The sequence below is a fragment of the Bos grunniens genome, chromosome 4, assembly GCF_055505025.1.
Source record: "Bos grunniens cultivar Pamir isolate PY7600 chromosome 4, Bosgru_T2T1.0, whole genome shotgun sequence".
Classification (NCBI taxonomy): domain Eukaryota; kingdom Metazoa; phylum Chordata; class Mammalia; order Artiodactyla; family Bovidae; genus Bos; species Bos grunniens.
In genome coordinates this window covers 94,986,982-95,013,978 of record NC_141168.1, presented here as the reverse complement: position 1 = coordinate 95,013,978, position 26,997 = coordinate 94,986,982, and the positions used below count along the sequence as shown (strand labels likewise).

Below are 26,997 nucleotides of genomic sequence, written 5' to 3'. Positions count from 1 at the left end.
AGTTCCCCAAGTACTTTTACTCGCTGATGTGGCACCCTGGATAATATTATAGCAGCTTCATCTTGGGCCTAGAAGTTTATTTCTCTCTGTACAACTAAATATAAAAATACATATATCTCAGTTTTATTGAGGTATAATTGACAAAATTGTAAGGTATTTAAAGTGTACATCACGGTGATTTGACGTATGTGTACATGTGGAAGGTTTTCCTTGTAGCTCAGCTGGTAAAAGAATCTGCCTGCAATGCAGGAGACCCGAGTTTGATCCCTGGGACAGAGGAACCTGGTGGGCTACAATCCGTGGAATCACAGAGTCGGACACAACTGAGCGACTTAATGTTACTACGCTACACTATAGATGTGAAAAGATTCCCCCATCAATTTAATTAACACACCCATTACCTTCCATATTTACCTATTTTTTTTGGTGAGAACATTTAAATTCTACTGTATCAGCAAATTTCAATTGTACAATATGGTGCTTTCAACTACAGTCGCCATGTTACATATTAGGTTTCATTTTAATTGTGTGTGACATGTATTGCATTTATGTATATGATGTATACATACATATGTATAAAATGTATAATTAATATAGATAGCACATTATATACATGTATGTGTGTATTTTACATATTTTATTCTAATTCAATTTTTGTTTCCTTCAAGAATGAAAAGTCCACTCAGCTATAATGATCAAAGTGGAGATAAAGACCAAGCTGATTATTCACTTCTTTAAGAAAGTTTCCCCTGACATCCCTTTCTAATCTAAGCATTTTTTCGTTTTACTTTTTCTGAGGAGAGAGCCATCTTACTTCTGGGTTGGTCATGGCATTGATCCAAGAAAATTCATATGCTACTTGAAAACAATTCTGTTTCCTCTTTCCTTTAAAAGAAAATTGGATTTTTGTCATAAAAACTTGAAAATATAGATGGGAAAAAAATCAAAATGACCAATCTGAATATGCTTCATTAGCCAGAGTCAACGATTATGAGAATATTGCCACATGATTTCTTTTTTATATCTGGGATATATTTTGAGAATTTAGTCCTTTTGAGCAGCTCCATTTTCTTCTCATCAGATCACACTGCCTTCAGCTATGCATATTTTTTTAAAGAGGATTGTATTTTTAGAGCGGTTTTAAGTTCACAATGATACTGAGAGGACGGAACAAAGATTTCCAGGATCCCCCTGCCCTCTCCCGCCCATGCACAGCCTCCCCCACTATCACGACTGCTCACCAGATGGTGCATTTGTCACACTTCACCCACACTGGCACACCATAGGCACACAGAGTCCATAACCTCCGTCAGGGTTCACTTTTGGCGTTGTACAATCTATGAGTTCAGACAAATATATCCGTCATTGTGGTATTATACAGAGTATGTTCACTGCCCTAAAAGTCCTCTGTGCTCTGTTCATTCCTGCCAGCCCCAACTGTTTTTTAAAATACTAATTATTTAACAGTATAAACTCATGTGTCTTAGATTTCACAAGTATTCTTTCATGGAGTCCTTCTTTATATTTTATACACCAATTCCTTTTGAAACCTAACTAGAGAGTTTAATAACATTTTATCCAATCTGATATTTTTTGGATGTATCCACTGTCTCACATTTTAAATTTTTATTCAGTATTTCACAGAATCAGCAATTCTCAGAACTTGAAGGGATGAGTCTAACTAGCTGCTGATTTCTTGTCGTAGAAGAAATAGAATTCATTTGAACTATTTGTAACACATGAAAATAAATTTAAGCCATCAAAGAAACATTGATTTAAAATTAAAAAAAAGAAGTTTTAAAAGTTAGTGCATATCCTTTTAGAAACTTGTGGAAAATACAGAAAATTGTGAAGCTGAAAGACTGGATCTACTAACTGAAGTTACCTACTCAAATCATCAACATTAATAATTTGGCATATTATGTTACATCTTTCTACATTTAATAAATATAAAAATAAATAGAAAAGGACACACTTGTTGCACACTCTACATAGACATTTTATAAAACTGTACTTTGGAGACCTACCATGTCCTGGGTATAGGTTCTAGAATCAGCAGAGTTCATGATCAGGTCTAGTCAAAGTTGCCATTGAAAATCTTTAAATCATGAGCACCTTTGTAGTCTAAAAATCCAGTATACATAATTATCCAACTTGGATCTTTCTGTATTTTGGACATGACCTCCCTGTCACGCCCTCCCTGGTTGCAAGGAGATGGTGGTTTGGCAGTGGGACACAGAGGTCTTGTTTTGTCACAGTTGAATTGGAGGAATTAAACTTTGATAGAATATGGCTCCAGGTTACAAGTATTTAATTTACTCGATGGCCCTGTTTCCCCTAAGGACTGTAACTTGCACTATCAGCTTGTATCCTGGGTTGATAATAAAAGTATTTAGCAATCTCAAAACTTCTAACCAGAAGTTCCCTGTGTGCCCGTGTTTCTGAGGCACGGGCAGGGAAATGATGGTCCGGCAGGTTGAGGGGTGGTAGAGAAGTTAACTCCGTGTGAAAGCATTTCAGTCCTGTAATATGAATGCGGCTGAAATGGCAGATGGAATGTTGTTAGCCTGAGAATGGCACATCAGATTCTTCTCCCAAGCAACAAAATAATTAGACGCGTGGACCCCAGATTTGAACCCTGGGTCTAGCGCTCATGACCTGGGTGACTGTTATCCAGTTGTTTAACCTCTCCATGCCTCAGTTCCCTCATTGGTAAAATGAGGATAATGGCAATTCCTATCATATAGAGTTTTTGATCAAATGGTATGAATTTGTGAAGTGTGAAGAACAGAGCTAGACACAAAGTACTCTTTGTATGTTTAAGTAAATTCCCCCCATCCCAGCCTCATTATACAGACTGCAAACCAGACTTTCCACTTCCTTAAATTAGACTTATCTTTCCTTGATTCAACTCACAAACCAGCAGCCCCTATATCCTTAGATGTTGTAACAACTATATAAACATTGCCAGTCATGAACTTCCTTTTTGTTCTCGGCCATGCTTACAGCTTGTGGGATCTCAGTTCTCTGACCAAGTATTGAACCCAGGCCGTGACAGTGAAAGCCCAGAATCCTCACCACTAGGCCACCAGGGAACTCCTCCGCCAGTCATGAGTTTTACAGTAACTTGAGAATTATTACTGTGGTAAATGGAGAAAATTTTGGATTTACCACTGTTGTCTAGAGATAGTTTCAACAGCTGCTGCTGCTAAGTCGCTTCAGTCGTGTCTGACTCTGTGCGACCCCATAGACGGCAGCCCACCAGGCTCCGCCGTCCCTGGGATTCTCCAGGCAAGAACACTGGAGTGGGTTGCCATTTCCTTCTCCAATGCATGAAAGTGAAAAGTGAAAGTGAAGTCGCTCAGTCGTGTCCAACTCTTCACGACCCCATGGACTGCAGCCCACTAGGCTCCTCTGTCCATGGGACTTTTCCAGCCGAGAGTACTGGAGTGCGTTGCCATTGCCTTCTCTGAGTTTCAACAGCTAATGAGTAGTTATGAAGTCGAACGAACAAAATTTAGATTAAAAGTTGGCCTAGGTCTGAAATATGGAAATATAATTTGAATTTCATTTTGTCCCATTAAATTTTGTCTAAGAATTTTTGAGTATTTTAAATAAATCAGCTTTGAGGTAGCAGGACCACCAGAATGAACACATTTCTTAATTTAAAAAATAATAGGTTCTATTGGTTATCTCATTAGTGAACATAGTGTGGGAAATGTGACAATCACTATTTAATTACTTTTCTGAAAGTATACATCCCTCCACCTTTGGAGAGGTAGGAATTACATTTTTTATGATCTGTATTGGAAAATGTATTTATTGCAGGGTTTTTGTTATTGCTTAATTTTCACTGAACTCTGTTTGAATTAGGAAAACATAGAATATATTAGCTGTTAAGACAAGTTAGTGTTTGTATTTGTTTCCTTTTGCGCTCTAATAAGTAGTCACACTTGTAGTAGCTTAAAGCAACACAGATTTACCGTCTTAAACTTCTGGAGGTCAGGAGCTTAAACTGGAGACTGTTTCTGGAAGCTCTAGGAGAGACCTGTTTCCTTGCCTTTTCTGCCTTCTAGAGGCTGCCTGCGCTCCTTGGCTCGATTCCAACTTGACATTTTTCCGTCTTCAAAACTAGCAGCATGGCCTCTTCTGACTCTCCTTGCTAATGCCTCTGTTGTCACATTGCCTTTGAGCTCTATCTCTGGTTTTTGTCCTTCCTGCTTCCCTCTTTCAAGGGCCCTTGTGATTACATCACAGAGTTCACTCTTGTGATCTCTTTATCTCACGAGCTTTAACGTAGTCCTGTCTGCAGTGTCCCTATTACCGTGTAAGAGAACATGTTCACAGGTTCTGAGGATTATGGTGTGGACGAGCGTCATTAGTAGGCCTGCCCTAATGTTCGGTTTTTCTTAGGGCATCTAATTTGGGTTACTTACTACATTTTAAAAAGAAATCTCTTCCTCTTTGAACACACAATACCAAGTGCTTCAGAGAGTTCAGATTATTTTATGGATCAACTGAGTAAACACGCACAACTGTTACTTTCTCTTTCTTCTTTCTTCCTTCCCGTTCTAGATCCTGGGTGTTTGGCTGACCTACAGATACAGGAACCAGAAAGACCCTCGTGCTAATCCCAGCGCATTCCTTTGATGAGAAAACAAGGAACATCTTTCCTATGCTGATCTTGTACATTTCCTCTAAGTTAAGCTCATTTGCCTGTTTAAGGAAACAGTACCTGAAAAATTACATTATTGACAGTGGAATTATATATTTTTATGTTTCTCTAAATGTTTTTCTTTTTCCATTGCTGAAACAAATCTGAAACTTGTGGTCTCCTCTGAACCTCAGTGGTAGCTGTAATCTACTGGTTTTCACAGTGTCTGGCACTGTCTACTGTGGCCTTTCTTAGCATTTTTACCTGCAGAAAAACTTTGTAAGGCACTGTTGTGTTGATCATATTGTGACTCTTAATGTACATCTCACTGGAATAATTGTTATGTGGCACTGTGCTGTATAGCTAGTTCTCACTGGAAAAAAGAGTTGAAGTTTATTAAAGCCAGAAAGTATGAGATTATTATAAGTCCAACAAGGGAAATCTAAACTCCCCAGTTTTTTGTCCTTTTAGGAAAGAAGTGATGTGGTGAATATTGTTAATATAAAAGTGATGTTAGTTCTAGTAGTCTTTCTGATCACACTAATGTAGTCTAGAAATAGTCGTGTCTTTAGGAAAGTATGGTTTAGGTTTTGATTTTTACAGGTAAGTGCAAAGGAGAAATGATTTCCTGAATGTCCTAATGTGTAACATTTACCTTCAGCCTTCGAAATGAAATGAGTTTGAGAAATTCAGAAAGCGTATCTATATATAATCTTGGTATTGTTTTATAATAATTTGAAGTCCCAAAGATTGCCTTTTTAAAGAAGTTACTATTAATGCATTGGCCCATGTAGTAAAATGATATTTGATTGTCTTACAAATTCTAAATACCCTTCTTATGAAATTTCTCAGTATTGTCACAGCAGCTTGTCAAATCCAAGCATATTTAAATGTGATCTCCTATAATTTGAAATTTAAATAGTATTGTGGTTCTGTATATTATGTTAAAAAATTAAAGTATGGAAACCTTTCTTCGTCTTTGGATGTTTGAATTAAAAGAAAGTAATGGAAGGGTTGATAAATGAATTAAGTGAAGTGGAATTCTCTTTTTTGCTTTGGGTTCGTAGAACTGAGTTGCTATTTCAGTCTGTAATCCAACCATGGAATTAACTTCCCGCACCAGTAGTCATGCCAGAATCTTTTCTTGAAATGTTTCAGTGTCTAATATTTTCTCCACATGAAAATTGTTTTTTAAAAGAGAAGTTGCTTATCTTGGTGGGGGGAAATATAGAAGTTCTTTCCTGTCACTAAAAATTACTAATTTTCTGTCATATTTTATGTAGTATATGATATTTCATTAGTAATTGTTCTGATGCTTTTAGACCAAGAAAGAGGAGAAATGGCTGACCTATATATAGAATTTTAAAGCATTTTGTTGGTGGGTACTTACATGCCTCTGACAGACTGGCTCATCTTTTAAGAAAGCTAAATTCTCTTGGTGCAATTCCCATGCTATTGTAGATGAAGAAAAACCATTTTCCCTCTATTCTCCTGAGTTCTCAACTGAGACCCTACTTAACAAATGACAGATAACAAGAGAAACAACAGACGTTTATTAACATGTATACCTCATGTACATATAGGAAATATCCAGAAAAACGATTAACTCTTTGAGATGGCTCCAGACATTGTCTTAATACCATCTTTAGCTAAGGGCAAAAGAAAGGTGTGTGTGTGAGTGAGAGGGGGTGGTGGTGGTGGTCAGGAAGCACGCGCGTGTGTGTATGTGTGTGTGTGCATGTGTGTGGTGGTGGTGGTCAGGAAGCCTGTGTGTGTGTGTGTGTTGGTCAGGAAGCCAGTTATGGGAAGTTACCAAGTGTGTGTGTGTGTGTGTGTGTCTGTGTGTGTGTGTGGTGGTGGTGGTCAGGAAGCCTGTGTTTGTGTGTGTGTGTGTGTGTGTTGGTCAGGAAGCCAGTTATGGGAAGTTACCAAGTGTGTGTGTGTGTGTGTGTGTGTGTGTGGTGGTGGTGGTGGTGGTGGTGGTCAGGAAGCCTGTGTTTGTGTGTGTGTGTGTGTGTTGGTCAGGAAGCCAGTTATGGGAAGTTACCAAGTGTGTGTGTGTGTGTGTGTGTGTGTGTGTGTGGTGGTGGTGGTGGTGGTCAGGAAGCCTGTGTTTGTGTGTGTATGTGTGTGTGTTGGTCAGGAAGCCAGTTATGGGAAGTTACGAGGTGTGTGTGTGTGTGTGTGTGTGGGGTGGTGGTGGTGGTGGTGGTCAGGAAGCCTGTGTGTGTGTGTTGTGTGTGTGTGTTGGTCAGGAAGCCAGTTATGGGAAGTTACCAGGTATGTGTGTGTGTGTGTGTGTGTGTGTGCGTGTCAGGAAGCTAGTTATGGGAAGTTACCAGGAAAGGCACCGTAAACAAGGATGAGGTTTGACAGCAGTTTTAAGCCAGCGCCATTGATACGAGTTTTGGTGATTTGGAATCATGCTTCTCATCCTGGTACAGAGAAGGAGATGTATTTACAGATGGAGATTTAAATGTAAGTTTATCTTACAGAAGAGTAAGTTTCTACTCTTTTTTTCAGAGCTTCTCCTGTCTATTGTTTCTCCAAAATAATTGTTGCAAGAAAGGGGACCCCTTCCAGGTCCCGAGAGTTGGACGGTTGTCTAACACTCAGAAGTGAATTGTCCAAAGAGACACGCTGACAAAGCAAGAGATTTTGTTGAGAAGGGCCACCTGGGTGGAGAGCAGCAGGGTAAGGGAGCCCAAGAGGACTCTTCTGCCATGCGGCTCACTGTCTTGGGTTTTGTGGTGATGGGATTAGTTTCCGGGCTGTCTCTGGCCGATCTTTCTGACTCAAGGTCCTTCCCAGTGGCTGACACGTCGCTCAGTCAAGATGGATTCCAGCGAGGAGGATTCTGGGACGACATATGGACTTGCATCTCCTGTCGCCTTCCAGCCTTTCGACCCGAATTCTTCTGGTTGGTGGTGACCTGTTAGTTCCATGTTCCTTACCAGGATCTCCTGTTATAAAATAACTCATGCAGATGGTTTCTGTGATTGCCTGAGCAGGGTGGGCGGTTTCAGTCAGTGATTCCCCTCACATAATCAGCTCACAATGATCTTTATGCCAAAGAGGCACTTTCTGGGGTGACCTGTTCTGTTCTCCCTCAATGTCATACAGGGCTCAGGGCAACCCTAAAAATGTTCCCACTTGTACCATGATATTGTGACACATGAAGGAAGTGAGATTTTTTGGACGCTGTCTTCCTTTAGAGCATTTTGTATTTTCCCCATTTGCTTTGTTGCATCTTGAAGTTTCCATGAGGTTCTGGAATCTCCTAATAGAATACTTTTTCTTGGTACAAATGATTCTTTGTGGAAAGGGGCTATTCCAGAGGAAAGCAACCCATAGCTTTGGTTTGTGCTCTAATTGCAACAGCATTATTTAGGTCAACTCAGTTACAGCCCGGGGATTGAGAAGCATGACTCTTTAGGACCACTAACCTCTGAGTCCCAGATGGCTGTTGCTGAACCTGCTGAGGTCTGGCTGATCCTAGGATGACAGGAGGGCCGCTGCCTGTGTGCAGAGAAATTTTGCCACAAAAACATTTTGTGAATTCAGAGGAAGGTGCGAGTCAGATCAGGGTCTGTCTTGACCGACAACAGACTGAAGACTAAAGACTCTAGAGCTTCTTTCTTCAAAAACCTAGCACTTATTAAAAAAGACAAACAAAAACTCGGCTTTAAAAAATTCTCTCGTTCTCTGTATATGTATTTCATGTAGAGAAATGTTTTAGAAAAATGTAATGCAACTACAAATGGAAAATTTTGAGGCTATACATTCTAGAAATCTCAGCTCATATAGCTTAAATTCCTCTCAGCTCCTGTGTCTGAGCCACCGTGATTTTGGTGTGAAAACCAGTTATACATTTTCAACCTCAGGAATATGTTGCTGAATGGAACTTTTCAGAGGAAAAAGAAACCAGAAGAGAGGCTTTTAGTTCTTCATTTCCTTCAGCCGGAAACAACCTCACGCTGTTTTTCTAAATATTTGTTTAGCCCTGTTTAAGTTTATTCATCCTTCTGAAAATGCACTGTGTGAATATATGAAACTGTTTCACCATTTACCGTAGAAGGCAATGGTGACCCACTCCAATACTCTTGCCTGGAAAATCCCATGGATGGAGGAGCCTGGAAGGCTGAAGTCCATGGGGTCACTGAGTCGGACACGACTGAACAACTTCACTTTCACTTTTCACTTTCATGCACTGGAGAAGGAAATGGCAACCCACTCCAGTGTTCTTGCCTGGAGAATCCCAGGGACAGGGGGAGCCTGGTGGGCTGCCGTCAATGGGGTTGCACAGAGTCGGACACGACTGAAGCGACTCAGCAGCAGCAGCAGCATGTACCTGGTAGTGAGAAAGGTAGAATCATGTTTCTACATAGTATTTTCTAGGGGAAAAACACTTTCAGACGTCATGGTTATGCAGATAGGGGCATTCACACGTCAGTTGTTTTATTGGAGACGACAGTAAGGTGGAAGACCAAGTTGTCCAGGTGTCTGGATCAGAAAAGGGGTTTGTCTAAAGCTGTTGTGCCCTCAGTATGTTTGAGGCTAGCAGTTGATTTCTACACCAGGCTCTCTATGCCAGGTGCAATTAATTTTCAGAGAATGTTTTCTAGATAATTTTAAAGGGGCAGCACCCTTCGCCCCACACTTCCACCTGACCCCAGAGGGAGAGGGAGAAAGAAAAAATAGAGACCAGACAAAGCTTTTCATGTTGAAATGTTTCTGGAATGTCACTATCACAATTGTAGTCAATGACAGTTGTAGTCTTTGAAATGACTCTTGAGACAGTGGAAAAGGGGAAAAGCAGACCCTCTTTCCCCCTGCAAGTGCCAGCTGCTTCTCCCCTGCCCTCCCCTCTCCTCCCCACTCCCTGCTCCTCCCCTCCTCTCTCTTTTCTCTCCCCTCCCCTCAGGAAACTCAGCTTTTGGAGTTCTTTTGCAGAGGAGGGCTTCAGGGAGCTGCCTGTGAGTTGAAATATATGTGGAAGAATGGGCTTTGCCACCACCTGGAGGGTGAACCGCTCTGCTTACTTTGGGGATCTTGCTTTTGACAGGTCGGTGAGGTCACAGCTTGACAAGCGGCCTTTTACTCAGTCGGCTGAATTCATCTGGCCTTTGAAGTCTGCTCGTCGGTGGGGCCCTGGGAAGTTCCGTTCTTGCCTTTGAGCTCTCTTTCTTCTCCCCCTCAGCTTCTATCTAAATATGGGACCTCGGTAGCTACCTAGGATTACTGAAGGCATAAGACAAGCAGAAAACCAGAGCAGAGTTAGCTGGTCCTAGATGGTCCTTTGAAGACCACAGTTCTAAAACGGGTGTAGTCAGGTATGTTGATCGTCTACATAAATGACTTTTACAGATGCTTTTTGTTACTGATTTTTTTCCAGCATTTGTCCCTGCCCTCTCCCCTGCATGCTGTGGGGCCTCAGATAAAACTGATTAAAAAAACTAAAGGTGGTAAAACATACATAGCATAAAATCTATGATTTTAACCCTCAGGTGTGTAGTTCGGTGTTACTAAGTACATTCACATTGTTGCACAACCATCACCACCACTCATTTCTAGAATTTTTTTCATCTTCCCAAACTGAAACTCTGTTATATAATAACACCTCGTTCCTCCCTGCCTTCAGCAGCTGGCAACCACCATTCTACTTTGACTCTAGGGATTTAACTAATACCCGTGCCTCATATTGAAATGGGGCAGAATTTGTGGCTGGTTTATTTCACTTAGAATAATGTCCTCCATATTCATCTATGTTATAGCCTATGTCAGAATTTCCTTCCTTTAAAGGCTACATAATGCTCCATTCTATATGTATATCGCACATTTTGTTTACCCGTTTATTCATCGATGGATATTTGGTTTGCTTCCACCTCCAAGGTGTTGTGAACAGTGGTGCTATGAATGTGAGTATATAGATATCTTTGGGGTACCTACTCAGAAGTGGACTTACCGGATGTATGATAATTCTGTATTGTTTGAGGAATGGTCATATGTTTTTCCATAGTAGCTGCACCATTTTATATCCCGTCTAGCTTACCAACAGTTTTATTCAGCTCTTTGAAATAAGACTCTAGTCTTAAAGCAGTCTTCCGTTTCTCCCCCAAGGTATGTTCATGTAAATTTATTTAAACACAAAGGAAAGATTGTGAGATGACAGTAAAAGACTTGGTAGAAAGAGCAGGCACTCTTTAACATTTCCATGAGCTAAAACAACGGTTTTTATGTTTGCAACTTCTCTTTCTAACCTGTGTACAGACACATTTCCTGTACTTGCAGTTATAGCATAGAAACTCTTAAAAATTCTCTTTCACTTGTCTTTTTTGCTTCTCTATATGATGTTTATAACTTATTGATGACAATATAGTGCATTTTGTGTTAGCGAACTAAGTAATCATTAGATTTGGAGGTGGCGTTTAAATAATGTTGCCATAGGCATCTTCACAGAACAGTTTCTCTTGAATGATTTCATTGGGACAAATTCTTGGAAGTAGAGGAAACTGGGTCAAAGTTGATCAGTTTTTTTAAATGACTATTGCTCTGTCATTTTTCTATAGGAGACTTATTTTCCCTGCAACCTTAACATTAGACTTCTTAGAGATGTATTTGTATTTTATAAATTATATGGGTTGCTAAAATAACATTCAATAAATTTTAAGGACTTAATCATATTTCATATCAGCCCAACTGAAAAAAAACAACAACCACTTTATTGTACAATAAGGGAAACCTGAATAGCTTAGAAGTTGTTACTCAAAATGTTTGTTTATTCAAGTAGAAATTCTTTTTTTTCCTCCAGCTAACCTTCAGAGACATTTCTAAATGGAACGTTTTACCTTTTTAAGCACAGTAGGTTACCTACTTACAAGAAGGGCATCCAGTCCCTCTGGTGACAGTTTTGTTAAGGATTTAAATCATCAGCATAGGCTTAGAACAGATTAATGCAGAGCTCTTTGACAGTACTGTGTGAGAGAAAGTATTTTAGAAAGTACTAACTGGGAAAGTTACTAATGCCGAAGGACCTACTCAGAAGGAGGGCTCTATCCAAACAAACAAAAAGTTAATTAAGACAAGCAATAGATAACCAATATACAAAGCATGGCACAGACCACCACAACCATTTCGGGGCTAAGGAAGGCAGTGGAGGTTGGATGATAAAGGAACTTTGTATAATAATGAATGTGAGATTAAATATGTATTGAAGTCATTAATGGGCTTTCCAGATGGCTCAGTGGTAAAGAATATGCCTGCCAATGCAGGGCATGCGGGTTCGATCCCTGGATCCCTGGGTCAGGAAGATTCCCAGGAGAAGGAAATGGCAACCGACTCCAGTGTTCTTGCCTGGGAATCCCATGGACAGAGGAGCCTGGCAGGCTGCAGTCCATGGGGTTGCAAAGAGTTGCATATAACTGAGCACACATATACTAAGTACATTAGTGATACTTAGTATTAATTAGTAAGTACATAGGAATACACACTGCTAATTTTTGTCTTTTCATTGTGTTCATTGGAAAAGGCCCTAATGCTGGGAAAGATTGAGGGCAGAAGGAGAAGAGGGCGACAGGATGAGATGGTTGGATGGCATCTCTGACTTAATGGACGTGAAGTTTGAGCAAACTCTGGGAGATGGTGAAGGACAGGGAAGCCTGGCATGCTGCAGTCCATGGGGTTGCAAAGAGTCGGACACAACTGAGCGACTGAACAACACAACAACAGTTTTTGTCAGGCAGAATACAGAGTTAAAAATAGGTAAAGCTGCTCTCCTATTTCTGATGCACCTTCCCCCTTAACCATCCAAAGAGAGATAGTGACCTCTGATCTTTACCCCATAGAGGTGATGTCACTGCCCTTTGCTCTTACTGAATTTATTTCACACCAGTACTCTAAAATCTTAAGAAACCAAATATAGTATGAGGCTGAATTCTCAGGATGTGGTTGGAGTGTGTTCAAGGATACAGATGTTCTCTGAATGACCTTTTCACAAAATTAGCCTTCTGAAGGAGAAAGCTACCTGTCAGAGGTAAAAATGAATTGCTAAATTCCAGTGTGTCCATAGGAGTTTCTGGCCAGAGTGAGGCAAGGTGGTCTTCAATTAGTGTAATGCTCAGTTGCTAACTCATGTCCGAGTCTTTATGACCCATTGACGGTAGCCTGCCAGGCTCCTCTGTCCATGGGATTCTCCAGGGAAGAATACTGGCGTGGGTTGCCATTTTCTTCTCCAGGGGATCTTTCAGCCCCAGGGATCGAACTCACATCTCTTGTGTCTCCTGCATTGCAGGCAGGCTCTTTACCACTGAGCCACCAGAGAACATCTTCAGTTAGATACTGATTTGCTCGGGATGCCTTTCTAGATACTCTGTCACCCTAGAGCATATTGTTTGATACTTCTGTTGTTCAAGCTCACGTCTACTTTTGTCACCCAGTGAGAAACTATAGTGAGATGAGATGATAATTTTGCCTTTGGGCTTTGTTGCTTGAACTGGGTTTGTCTTGTCCCCTTTTTGAACATTTTGTGTTTAAAAATCCTATTTGGTGAGTAAACCAAATAGCTTTTCGTGAAAGACCAGGTTGGGAAAAAAATGAACAGTTTAAACACCCCCTAAAAGGATTTATTTTTTTTAAAAATCACAGCTCACTATGGAAGCATATGATATTATTTTCATACATGTATATGTAAAACCAATTTTAAAAAAAAGCTGTTGTAACATGAAACCATCATCTAATCAGTAGGTTCACCAGTGCTTCAGCCTTCTCCAAAGTTTTTCAAAACCTCCTCTGGTTCTCAGTCTCGAGGCCCAACACAAAGGGAGGATCTTGTAGATTTTGTGTTTTCTCTAGAGTTCAGTCTTGAGCAACTTGAGAGCTTTCTTCATGTTGTCAAGCACTAATAGAGAAAAAAGTTACAAGAGTCAACACATCATCAGAATTATATTAATAGTTATAGTTTATCCCTAAACTCTAGTATTCTATTTCTTATTTTAATAGGTGCTGTTTTATCATAGGGTGAATAGTTGGTAATCTTGTAAATTTTTTCTAAAAGTATGTGAAATGGCTTTCATTATAATCCAGATCTCTTCCAATGTTTATTAAATTCCTTTTCTACAAGGCATGGTGATATTACCTGTGCAGAATATCTGCCTTTAAGGAGCCCAAAGTTAAGACTTAATAGGTTAAGCTTTGGAGAAGGCGATGGCAACCCACTCCAGTACTCTTGCCTGGAAAATCCCATGGACAGAGGAGCCTGGTGGGCTGCAGTCCATGGGGTTGCTAAGAGTCGGGCACGACTGAGCGACTTTACTTTCTCTTTTCACTTTCATGCATTGGAGAAGGAAATGGCAACCCACTCCAGTATTCTTGCCTGGAGAATCCCAGGGACAGAGGAGCCTAGTGGGCTGCCGCCTATGGGGTTGCACAGGGTCGGACACAACTGAAGTGACTTAGCAGATTAAGCTTTATACTATTATCTCAAGAATGTTCAATACACTTGGGATGTGCATCCCCTGGTTCTCTCAGCACTCATTGGAGGCATTGCTAATGGACTGGGACGTCTTTCCTGCTGCTGGACATGACCTCACAATCCTTCTCAAAATAACGTTCTAGGTCGATGCCACCCAATAGAAAGTTCTGTGATGATGGAAAATATTCAGTGCTTGTTCATTAAGTACTTTAAATGTGGTCACTGTGTCTGTAGATTGAAATTTTTTTTAATTTTCATTTTTAACTGTGGGATAATTGCTTTATAATGTTGTGTTGGTTTCTGCCACACAACAGGGTGAATCAGCCATAAGTATACATGTGTCCCCTCCCTCTTGAGCCTTCTTTCAACCCCCACCCCAGCCCACCCCTCTCAGTTGTCACAGAACACCGAGTTGAGCTCCCTGTGTTATGCAGCAACTTCCCAATAGCTATCTGTTTTACGCATGGGAATGTTTATGTTTCCAGGCTGCTGTCTCCATTCATCCCGCCCTCTCCTTCACCACTGTGTCCACAAGTCTGTTCTCTGTGACAGAGTCCTCTATTCCTGCCCTGCAAATAGGTTCACCAGTACCATTCTTCTAGATTCCATATATTTGTGTTAATATGCCGTATTTGTTTTTCTCTTTCTGACGTACTTCACTGTGTGTAACAGGCTATACATTCATTCAGCTCACTAGAACTGACTCAAATTCATTCCTTTTTATGGCTGAGTAATATACCATCATATATTTGTACCACAACTTCTTTATCCATTCATCTGTTGATGGGCATGTAGGTTGCATCCAGGTCCTAGCTATTGTAAATAGTACTACGATGAACATTGTGGTACATGTGTCTTTTTGAAATACAGTTTTCTTTTGGTGAATTTTGTTTAATTTTCATTAAAGTTACTATTAAACAGCTCCATGTGGCTAATGGCTGACAAATTGGACAATGCCGGTCTATACAGTCATTAGTCATTGAGCAAATTGATCCTTAGGACAAGCCCAGTTTTCTTCCCAGAAGGACTAATTACATGTCACAGCTAGGTACAGTCTCCCATTGAGGTTCTTCTGCCTTGAGTCTCAAACTTTTTTTTTTTTTTTCCATTTTATGGCAACCCCAGGGGAATTCAGTATCTTGGCAACTATTTGGAACCATCTTTCTTACTGATCTTTAAAATTGAACTCAAATTCAGCTATAATAAGCTGGACTAAATGATTTTACTTTTGTTGTTTGGGAAAAAAAATTAACAAAGCATGCAGATTATTACTATTACCCTGGTACTCTTACTATTGTACTCAGTTTTGTGGTAGAAGGAGTTATTTGTGCTGAAGAGAAATGTGAAAAGCAGGTAATATGGTCCTAGGATCCTCCTGGAGGGAAAGACACCTAATGTAAATAATTCTTCTTTGAGGTTTTAAAAAATGAGATCAAAATGAATGTGATTTGATGGAGAACACAAGACTGGACATGGTCAGACTGTTTCTCTGGAGTCTCTGAGCACGGCTTTTTTCCCTTCCCAATGTAGATTCTCTACCCATCACAACAGCAATTCTATGGATATTCCAAGGAGGTAACACTTACATAGAGCTGTGTCTGAAGGTTCATAAGCATAGAGACGGTTTGAGTATCTTCCAGTGATGTCAGCTCTAACGGTCAGGGATGGGTCTACAAAGAAAAAGCCAAAAGGAGTGAAGTATTGTGTTTCAAAGGAACCTCTTTTGCAGAGGAAGCCTATGTGTTTATTTGCATCCCATGAAAGCCTACATATTTATTCACATCCCATGAAAGGAACATGATGTGTCCTGCTGTATGGGATTCTCCTCCATCCAGTCTGCAACCCAGCTGCCGCAGCTGGTACCCAGAGCCAAACTGGGAGCATTCAGTAGCCTGGCAGTGGTATTTGTGGAAAAGGTTACAAACTCTGTTGTTCTGTCTATAGCAGCCTGAAAGCAGGGTAATATACATTGTTGAAGTGGTGTTTTGTTTTTGGTGAAAGCAATGGCATTCTCTACTAAAGAATTATTTTAAACTTTTGAAATGATTATGTTATAATTGAAATATGTTACCAAGAGCAGCCTAGATAATTAGAAACACACATCAAATGATAGTTTTCCAAACCAAAGTTTTTTTTTTTTTTTTAATGAATAGAAGAATGCAAGGTCTTAAGAGCAGCCAAGGTAAAATAATTGTGTATTGTCCTCTATGATTTTTTTTTTTGCTTTATTGTTAACAAGCTACATGTTAAAAATAGAGATTTGAGAGTCCCTTATGTATATATTCCTCTAGGTTTAAGTCTTTCTATTTTTCATGTTTTACATTTAACTTGAAGTTATCAATTAGTGAGGAAAAAAAGGTATAAACAAGATACATCCAAAAGGCAGGTATTAAGATATACAGAGGCCTAGCAGCCTTTCCTTAAGAGAGTGGTTAAAGGAGCCTGTGGCCCATTACCTGAGAATTAGATGAAGAGGACACATGAAACCCAGCCTCTTGCATGCCAAGTCTGTCTGTCACTGGTACTCGATGGACAATCCCTGTCATTTCAGAATGTTGGACTGGGACCAGCAGATGTAAATTACAGGAAACTGACATGTGTTTGCTCAAGAAAGACTTAAGATCTACTCTTACTTCTGCCTGGTGTACACACAGGGTCTCACCTTCATAATATATTAACGTAAGAAAAGCTTTTAAGTCTCCCAACCATTGGCTCACAATCCGTGGCTGCCCAGGGAAGTCACCTGCAGAGCGTTCAAAGACTGCCACCAGCGTCCCACCCTGTGAGATTCTAATTTAACTGGTTTGAGATGTAGCCTGGGCAACTTGATTTTTCAGATCTTCCAGGCAATTCTAACACACAGGCCTCGTGGAGAACTACTGAGCTGGAAGAGCAAGCTGCCTGGGACCTGGTTCTTATGACCAGAGGAATTGGACAGGGCTTAAAATGCCCTTGGGCTTCCCTAGTGGCTCAGACAGTAAAGAATCCGCCTGCAATTTGGGAGACTTGGGTTCCAGCCCTGGGTTGGGAAGATCCCCTGCAGAGGGGCATGGCAACCCACTCTAGTATTCTTGCCTGGAGAATCCCATGGATAGAGGAGCCTGGTGGGCTATAGCCCATGGGGTCACAAAGAGTTGGACATGACTGAACGACTAAGCACAGCACAGCAAACTGCCCTTAAGAGGAGCAATGAAGAGAATTTCTGCACAGGGTGTGGCTCGATAACCTCTAAAGGCCCTTTCAGTGGGTAACAATAGCCCTGTGTACGAGACAGCAAAAGAGACACTGATGTATAGATCAGTCTTATGGACTCTGTGGGAGAGGGAGAGGGTGGGGAGATTTGGGAGAATGGCATTGAAACATGTATAATATCATGTATGAAACGAGTCGCCAGTCCAGGTTCGATGCATGATACTGGATGCTTGTGGCTGGTGCACTGGGACGACCCAGAGGGAGGGTATGGGGAGGGAGGAGGGAGGAGGGTTCAGGATGGGGAACACAGGTATACCTGTGGCGGATTCATTTCAATATTTGGCAAAACAAATACAATATTGTAAAATTAAAAAAAAAAAAAAAGTAAGGATTCTAAATCTTCTAAATCCCAGCAAGACCAAATCTGTAAGATTAGCCCTGGTTCAACCTTGTTCCTTTCCTCCCTTCACTTTTTCTCTCTATTTTGTAGGTTAGTGTGAACATGGACGAATTACACTTGGTCAGCTTCCCTGCTGGCTCAGAGGTTAAAGTGTCTCTCTGCTATACAGGAGACCCAGGTTCGATCCCTGGGTCGGGAAGATCCCCTGGAGAAGGAAATGGCAACCCATTCCAGGATTCTTGCCTGGAGAATCCCGTGGACAGAGAAGCCTGGTGGGCTACAGTCCATGGGGTCGTAAAGAGTCAGACACGACTGAGCGACTTCACTTACTTACTCACTTAGAGTGAGGTGTGCTATATGATGAATTTAATTATGGATTTTTTTTTCCGTTTTTTTTTCAGTATCACCTTGATCAAAGTGAAAGTGTTAGTTGCTTAGTTGTGTCTGACTCTTGGCAATCCCATGGACTGCAGCCTGCCAGGCTCCTCTGTCCATGAGATTCTCCAGTCAAGAATACTGGAGTGGGTGGCCATTTGCTTCTCCAGCGGATCTTTCTGACCCAGGGATCAAACCCAGGTCTCCCACGTTGCAGGTAGATTCTTTACCATCTGAGCCACTTTGATCAAAGCCCAACTCAATTCATTTGTTCAGTCATTTAACAAATATTTACTGTAAGCCTACCACAGGGTCATTCTGAAAATATGATGATGAGCAGAAAAAGATCTAGTCTCTGCCACTTGGGGGTCAATAATTATTCAACAATCACCCAGTAAATGCAAAAGTATAACTGAGGAAAGAGTGACCATTGAGAGGAATATGGTGCTAACAAGAACACATCATGGGCTTTGAGCAGGTCTGCGAATGACAGTGATTAGCCAGGTGGCCTGGGGATACTGAGGCAGGGTGGGGGCAGGCAGGAAACGGCACAGGTAAAGTACCAGTAGCAGGAAGGAGCATGGCTCCTTTGATTTTTTTTTTTTTTTCTTTCAGCTCCTTTTCATAACACACCTAAAACTAATGATCAAAAGCATCAGAAAGAAAAATCCAGCACACAAAACAGAAGGATGCCTGATTAAATATTTACAGGCATGATATAATTCGGGGAAATACATTTAAACAATGAATAGGGTACTTCCATCTCAGGTGTTCTTATGGCAGAAAATGAGAAGTTCAAATTAGCAGATGAAAAAAAATGTCATGTATGAAAATAGGTAGGAGCTTGCATTTTCTAATGAAAATAGTTTGTGAAACTGAAAGTTAACAGCTGGCCCACCACCCCCACCACCTGCCACCCCAGCTTTGTCATTTCCTTGGCTGTGGGGAAACAACAGGTGAGGGTATGCAGGACAGAGGAAAAGGTGTGGCAGTGTTTGTGTAGGGTTCAGAGTGTGCTTTATCGCATCGTCACTTTTACTTACCAACAAACAAAATCCTGGGCACATACTGGCCATCAGGAGAGAGGTGTTTGTCAGTTGTTTCATACTAAGGATGAAAAAAAGCAACTTTCAGTTTGTTTATCATTCAGTTATTTTCAAACTTGTTATAAAAACATGTCCATTCCTGGACTAAGGACTTTAAAACACTATAAGGCACATCTCTAACACAGAGAGTTTATGATACAGATGTAGAAGCTAGTTACATGCATGAAATAATAAAGAAGCTAGAGGAGAATGTGATGCAGAACAGGAGGTAAAGAGCTGATGGATAAGGAGCCCCAGAATTCAATAAGGGAGAATTTGGGAGGCATATGGTGTTCAGGGAAGGCATCTTGGATGAGGTAGGAGGAAATAGATCAATGAAAAAAAAAATGGAAGTCATTTTTGGAGAAACTACAAAACAAACAGGATTGTCTTGAGAATTCATCTATCATTTTTAAATTCAGAACTTTATTGAGCAGTATATTGCACTTCTCTTGAATTAATGCATGTCTGTTGGGAGATAGGGGCTTCTCAGGTGGCACTAGTGGTGCCCATCTGCCAATGCAGGAGGCACAGGTTCAATCCCTGGGTCGGGAAGATCACTGGAGTAGGAAATGGCAACCCACTCCAGTATTCTTGCCTGGAGAATTCCGTGGACAGAGGAGCCTGGTGGGCTACAGCCCATGGAGTTGCAAAGAGTCAGACACGACTGAGGTGACTTAGCACACACTGGGAGACAGAGAAGGAGAAGGAATATTGGGGATCCAGTGGGTGAAATGTTATGATGAAGGATATGCAGGCACATTGAGTGCCCAGAGTAGGACATTTAACCCTGTCTGCAGGTTCCATAGAACTTTCTGAAGCGGGTGAAGAGAAATCCTTAGAAAATGAATAGGAGTCAGTTACATAGAAAAGGAGGTCATTCTGGGCAGAGGATGGGGGATGATGATACAAAGGCAGGTGAAAGACCTAGCAGTTTCTATAATCAAGTATTTGGATGAGACTAAAGGGTAGGGATGGCTTTTGGATGGCTCAGTGATAAAGAATCCACCTGCAATGCAGGAGACGCAGGTTCTATCCCTGGGTTGGGAAGATCTGGAGAAGGGAATGGCTAAACACTCCAGTATTCTTGCCTGGAGAATTCCATGGACAGAAGAGCTTGGTGTACAGTCCATGGGGTCGAAAAAAGTTGGGCTGAGTGACTGAGCACACATACAAAGGATAGCGATGCTGAGGCTGTAGTGAGAGATGATGCTAGAAAGTTCCTTCAGGGGCGGCTCGCGAGTGGCCTTGCACTCTTCACCAAAGTGTTTAGATTTGCCCGTAAATAGAGAACCACTGGAGGGATGGTAGAAGAACCGTGATCCTGATTTGGTTTTTAGAGTAATTACCCTGACAATCATGTGGAATCAGACAGGATTTACTTTGCAGTCAGAGAGCCACTTACTATAAGCTAGTAAAGTGAAAAACTCTTACACTAAAAGAGCGGTCCTGGATTTACAGGGAAGTGACCAATAGTAAGACTATTTCCAAGTCAGAACCGCAGGCCTTCATGACTGCCAGAGAGTCAAGTCTAGAATAGCACTCTAACGGAGTAGGGAATGGAGAAAAAAGAGCTTTTTGAAAACCTATTATGTTGATAAATTCAGTGTTGAACATACCAAGTTAAAGCTGATTGCAAGATTTCTGAAATTTGGTTGTGGACACAGATTGGAAGCTGTTGTGTATTCAAGGAAGACGGAATTACCAGTGAGCAGGTCTGGATGAAATTGTCCATAGAGAATATAAAATATGAAAAGAGAAGTAGGTTGAATAGAGATCAGGAAGTCACTTATACTAAGGGGTAAATGGAGGAAGAGGAGCCTGTGGAAGGAGGTGAAGAAGAATGGCTGGTGTGGATGCTCCTTGAAGAAGCCCACCTGTCAACCCAGAAAGAGGAGAGAGAGAGAGAAGCCCCGGGGACACAGGGTTATGAAAGAGTTTTCTGAGTTGTTTACTGATCACTTGCCTTTGAAACAGAAGTGGATCCTGTTTCTACACCGAGTAGAACTTATAAAAACAGAAAGCTTTACCATGAAGAGAGGTGGTGATGGCCAATTAGGATAGGGAAGCACTGGCCCACAGCATTCATGAAGTGATTAGATTTGGCCACCCAGAAAGCTGTCTCTTCCGGAGAGAGAAAGGGCACAGAGAGTAAGAATGGGTGGAGAGCAGCCAGGACTGCAGGGGAAAGGGGCACAGCAAGGAATTGGTAAATGACAAAAACTTCCCACTTATTACAGCAACAAAGAAATCCCGGACCACAGGAGAGTGTTATTCAGACAGTTTAAAATTATTAGTCACTAAACAAAATCCCTGAGTTGGAGGATTGCCTGGAGAAGGAAATGGCAACTACTCCAGTATTCTTGTCTGGGAAATTCCATGGACAGAGGAGCCTAGCAGGCTACAGTCCATGGGATGGCAGAGTCGGACATGACTGAGCAACTGGGCATGATGTGACCACATATATATGCACATATATAAACAAAAATGTAGACATGAAAGATAGATGCAAAGGAAAATCTCTTCTCTCTGTAGTCTATGAGATGTGGTATTCGAAACAGATCTCCGTTAAAGTAGTATGATTAAGACATAGGAAAAAGGAACCATCCACTTCAAATACTGAGAGAAATGGTAGTGAGGATGAAGAGCTAACTTACAACTAGATTGAGGAGGACAAACTGCTCTGCCAATCTCTGGATTTCTTTATTTTCAGCAAATGCCTTCTTTAAAGCTATAATGCAAAGAAAAATAGTTAAGCATTCATCTCATCACCAGGTAAAACCATTGTTCTCTGTTAGATTTTAAACTGAACTGTATTTTTAATACAGTATTGAACCCCACCCTTTCTGCAAATGATTAACGAAGAAATATCTAGACTATTGACCAGCCTTGTTTCTACTGAGTGGTTACTATGTGGCAAGACTGTTTCATGTACTGGGAATAGAGCAGTGGGAAAAAAATAAAATGTGCTTTCTTCATAGGACTGAAATGCTTGTGTAGGAGACAGATCATAAGCAAGTAGTTTTATGTGGAGATAAGCACTTTGAAGAAAAATGAAGCAAAACAAGAGGTTTAAAAGCTATAGAGTGTTCAGGGTAGACTTCTTTAAGGAAATGACATTGAAGTGAGAGGCAGATGCGTTCAAAGATATTAGGGATGCATCCTAGGGTAGCCAGGTAGGTGCCTGTCACAGATCTAGGCAAGATCTCATCTAGGTTTGGACCAGGGCAGTAGTAGTAAGGTAGTAGGAAGTGGCTGCATTTGGGAAGCAGCTATGTAATATATGGGGCCCAGTGCCTGTCTCAGAGGTAAAGTATCCACCTGCAATGCAGGAGACTTGGGTTTGATCCCTGGGTTGGAAAGATCCCCCTGAAGAAGGAAATGGCAACCCACTCCAGTATTCTTGCCTGGGAAATCCCACGGACAAAGGAGCCTGGCAGGCTACAGTCCATGGGGTCACAAGAGTCAGACAGCAACTAAACCACCGTCACCAGTGCCAAATGAAAATATGGAGCCCTTTGTTCAAAAATTACTATGACTTTTAAGATGACAACAGCTGATCTTTACAACAAGCACAGGAGCCTTCGAAGCACTGTGTCCTGTGTGATTGCACAGGTGGTGGTTGCAGGAGGCTGGTGCTGGCCTTTGGACATACTGTGAAGGTAAAGCTGTGGTATTTGTTGATGTATTGAATGTGGGATAAAAGACAAAGCAAGAAATCAGGGATGAATTCTAGAGCTGGTGTTTTCAAACTGTGAGCCAATGGTTATCACAAAATGTGGAAATATTTGAAGTTACTTCAAAATATGTGTGTACTACATAAAATATTCTTTTTAATTCAACTGTGCTGGGTACTAAGGGTATAAAGATGAGAGATCTAGACCCTCCCCCTAAAGCTATAAACCTATAAAAGAAATTATATTTAGAAGTATAAATTACCTTGACTGTGTGGGCATTCATCCAAGTGGTGAATAATCATCAAGGGTTTATTGCTTCAAAAGACAAAGAGATATAGGATCATGTTTAATGAGTAGAATTTTGTGGGTCACTAAAGATCGCTAGATGGCTCTCTTGAGAGCTTTGAGAGAGTTCCCTAAAGCTTGTCTTTACCTTGTCTTGGATTTATATAAAGCTTCTTCATATGTCTGGGTCCAGATGAGTTGGTCCCCCCAACCTAGAACAAAAAAACCCAGTGTATCTAAAACTGTTATGTTTTCAGACCCAGAGCTGTTGAAAAACAGTTGTAAAACGGGGATCATTATATACTTGATACTAAAGAAAAGCAAAAACCTCCAGAGAAAACAGAAATAATGGTAAACTTTGATAAATGTAGAAAGAACACGTACAAAAATATGTTCACACAGATCTCAGCTCTGAGAGTTAAATCCTTCCCAGTTAAGTATAATAGGAGGCCAATGAGAATGTGACTCCTACCTCTGGAGAGGGTCTGGGGCAGTTTGAGTTGAGAGTCCTTCGTGTCCTTCTTAGCTCCTGGTTTGACTGTGGTGTCTTTGGCCAGAGTGTAGGAGAGGGCCACCAGCAGCAGGAATGCTGACACTGGAATCTTCTCCATGGCAAATCTGATATGGAAAACAAATTAGCAAGAAGCCAGTAAAACAAAAAGAAATTAGAAATTTTTCAAAATCTTTAGGTTGCAACACAACTGTGGAACACGAGAATTGAGGCTTAGATGGGATTGAACACATGCAATTGGAGTGAAAAATACCTTCCACAGAACTTTCCTAAGAATGCATAGTATAAATTTCTATCTATCCACCTCTATATAAGATCTGTATAGAAAAAAATTATACTGATGAAGATCTCCATAGAAATATACAATGTAGAAATAGATACAGATATATTTTAAGAAAATAAGGAGATAGATGTATATATTCTTACAGTTAAAGGAATTTGCTTTTAAATTTTATATTTTTCTAAAAAACTTCATAGTAGAAGACAACTTAGGGGTTATATCCTCTTTCCCCACCTCCCCAGTGTCTCATTTTGTAGATGAAGAATCTGAAATTCAGAGAAATGAAGACCAATGAGATGGGCATAGAACCAAGGCTTTTGGATCTTGCCATTTTGCAGTGCTGGCTCCCATCTTCCCATTTGGAAAAAGTTGCCTTAAACATACATATTTCTTTAACATTTTGTTAAAATGGGGACACTGCCATTGAAAAATAAGATCCGAGTGAAATGATGTATTTCATTTAGAAACTACCAACTTTATCTTTTAACTAAAGGTTTGCACACACACAGCTCTCTCCCTACTGTAACATTTACTCAAACTCTAGCTATATTGGTTCTGAACTGGTTAAAATACATCAGTGGAACTTTCTTCCAGTGAACTAATTGTTTGACCCTTAGTGTGGGCCTGTATAGGTAGGTGGTTGTACACAAAATATTTCTATTTTATCCCATAAAATATTCTATGGGACTCATCACACAGAGAGACCAACCTTGTGAATGTCTCTGTTGATTTTTTTTTCTTTCCAGTATTCCAAATTTAAATATCAGGAAATGTTGTACTATTTTGAAGCAGATGCTTTTGAGTGGGAAAGAGAAATAGCAAGGTAAGGTCCATGAGTGAGTGAGGAAGTAAGCGAGCTAGCAAAGTGAATTGCACTAGCAAATCACTAGGGCTATCCAGGGACCATGACATGCAAATCTGTTAGTAAAAGCTTTGTAAATGCTAGTAAAGCCAAAGACTGAAATTGGTTAAAAAGAAACACCTAACTCTAATATTGGTGTGTTTCAAATTAAATGAACTCTGCAAGAGAAATGGGATGGACCATCAATGTTCAGTGTTTTTAAGGGTTAAACTTTCTCATATTCTGATAGCTTGAGGGAAAACCTGTGTTAAGCATTGATGTCATGTCCCACTCTTTTTAGACCCCTTGGACTGTAGCCTGCCAGGCTCCTCTGACCATGGAATTTCCCAGGCAAGAACACTGGAGTGAATTGCCATTTCCTTCTCCAGGGGATCTTCCCAACCCAGGGATTGAACCCACATCTCCTGCACTGACAGGTGGATTCTTTACCATTTAGCCACCTGGGGAAGCCCTTGTTAAGCATTAGCCAATTAAAAAAAAAAAGGTATTGCTAAGTTACCAAATCCAGATGATGCCTTGTATTAATATGACCAATTATTGTCTATGTCATAGTATGTAGTAGCCAGGCAATGTCTCACAAAAAAGACATAAGCAAAAAACAGGGATACACTGTCTTCATTTTCAATATTCATAAAGATACAGAAATGCCAGTAACAATTTTTGTATCCAGTATTTTGCACAAGCACCCCAACTGTGCTACAATTCTTCTAGCCTTTTTGTTACAAAGACTTCTTTTTCATGTCAACAACACTAAAAACCAAGAACCCTTATGTGAGAATAATTACACTATTCAGGATTATGGTTGATTCAGAAAATATCATGCAAGTAATGACTTGAAATTTATCGACAAACGTTTGACTTTATATTTTACGTATGGCAACAAATGTATATTAGCAAAAAAAAGTAGTAAACAGGTGGTGAAGTATTTATGTAAGTCACTGACAATTCTTGTGCAAGTAGCCATTAGGACCTCCTGTTATAGCTTTGCAGCTTTCAGATTGGAACTATTGATACCTTATACATGTTTTATGGCAGGGTGACTCAAGGGAGCCGAATATAACTCCTGCTGTACAAACAGGATTTTCTGAGATTCACTGTACTGTTTTCAACACATCAATTTTTAGTCCTGAATTGACTGTGATCTGCATATTGCATGCATAAACCACCTCAAAACAGAAAGCTAACCATGGAGGACATTGATAATTTGGAGACACACACACTATGAAATGAGCACTTTTCACTGGTCATTATATCTCTGTCTTCATCAATGAATGCCTTGCAGGAGGTTTCAGTGTCCTTGTTCATAAGGAAAGTAACCAGATCTTTCCTTTTACATTCTGTCTTATGAATTTAAAGACTGAATAAGCAACAAGGATATCTTTATATCAGACACAGAAGGAAAGCTATTTCCTGATTTGCAATAATATTCTGATCTGTAATCCCCAGCAGCTAATCCGAGCTGACGTTTCACAGTCCTGCGGGTCTTTGCTTTGCCAGTAAGAAAGAAGCATTAGATGGTGATCAGGGCTCAGTAACCAAGACAGGAGACCCTGGGCTGTGTGTCAGGCTTGAAAACTCCAGGAGTTGGCTCACTCTTAAGCCTCTTGTTTTCTGGGGGAGAAAGCATTACCTTGAATCAGCTCAGGAACATCGCTTCACAGAGAGGTTCCAGGAAGCCTCTGGTGGAAATTCCATCAATTCCCTCTCCAAATCCCATTTTGCTGCTCCTGGAACTGCCCCACACTCCTCTGCCTGTGGATTGCCTACACCTTTACATGGTAACCAGAGGCCAAAGCTCATTCTAACAGGTGCCCGTCTAACAATGCTGTCAGGAGCCTTACCTGGATCTCCCCACCCACCTGTCTGTGTGAGCCAGGCAGCCTCGATGCAGTCCAAGCTTCCTAGTATGCTGGCTCAGCCCACGCCTCTATTTATGCGCCTGGGCACACCTCAATCCCACCCACTAATCCTGTATTCACACGGTGCAGACTCTGAAAGGAACTTTTCTTTCCCCAGGTCTTCCCTGGGCTAAAGAGTTGCCTACTTTTTAAAATAATGTTGCAGAGGGAGTACTGTTCAGTATGCATGCCTTTAACTCTTTGTGAAAGCATATTGTTAAGAGATTTGAGAAAGGTGGGCAGAGTGCCAAATCCAGGTACGGTTTAAATGAAGACATTTGATTTGCCTGAAGGCTGATTTGTCTTTAT

At 40.8% G+C, this 26,997-nt stretch overlaps 2 protein-coding genes across 5 annotated transcripts in view; one reads left to right on the top strand and one right to left on the bottom strand.

The window, feature by feature from the left end:
- TSPAN13 (tetraspanin 13) overlaps nucleotides 1-5,625 on the top strand; it is a 37,329-nt gene extending 31,704 nt beyond the window's left edge. For both annotated transcript variants that reach the window (XM_086397540.1, XM_086397541.1), the window contains exon 6: nucleotides 4,576-5,625. In XM_086397540.1, coding sequence (XP_086253666.1) covers nucleotides 4,576-4,650 — 75 coding nt within the window. In that variant the 3' untranslated portion in view covers nucleotides 4,651-5,625. The remainder of the gene's footprint in view (nucleotides 1-4,575) is intronic.
- A 7,628-nt stretch (nucleotides 5,626-13,253) lies between these two features.
- AGR2 (anterior gradient 2, protein disulphide isomerase family member) lies at nucleotides 13,254-26,693 on the bottom strand. 3 transcript variants are annotated; one of them, XM_086397545.1, is made up of 8 exons: nucleotides 26,421-26,693; nucleotides 23,610-23,755; nucleotides 23,286-23,349; nucleotides 23,115-23,167; nucleotides 21,833-21,906; nucleotides 19,134-19,197; nucleotides 15,710-15,793; nucleotides 13,254-13,550 (listed from the first exon to the last, which is right to left on the bottom strand). In XM_086397545.1, exons 2-8 carry the CDS (start codon nucleotides 23,746-23,748, stop codon nucleotides 13,501-13,503), a joined length of 528 nt encoding a protein of 175 aa, XP_086253671.1. In that variant the 5' UTR covers nucleotides 23,749-23,755; nucleotides 26,421-26,693; the 3' UTR covers nucleotides 13,254-13,500. The 3 variants fall into 3 exon arrangements, with proteins under 3 accessions (XP_086253671.1, XP_086253669.1, XP_086253670.1); XM_086397543.1 differs by having other exon boundaries at nucleotides 26,632-26,693; XM_086397544.1 differs by having other exon boundaries at nucleotides 26,650-26,693.
- Between the last annotated feature and the right edge of the window lie 304 nt (nucleotides 26,694-26,997).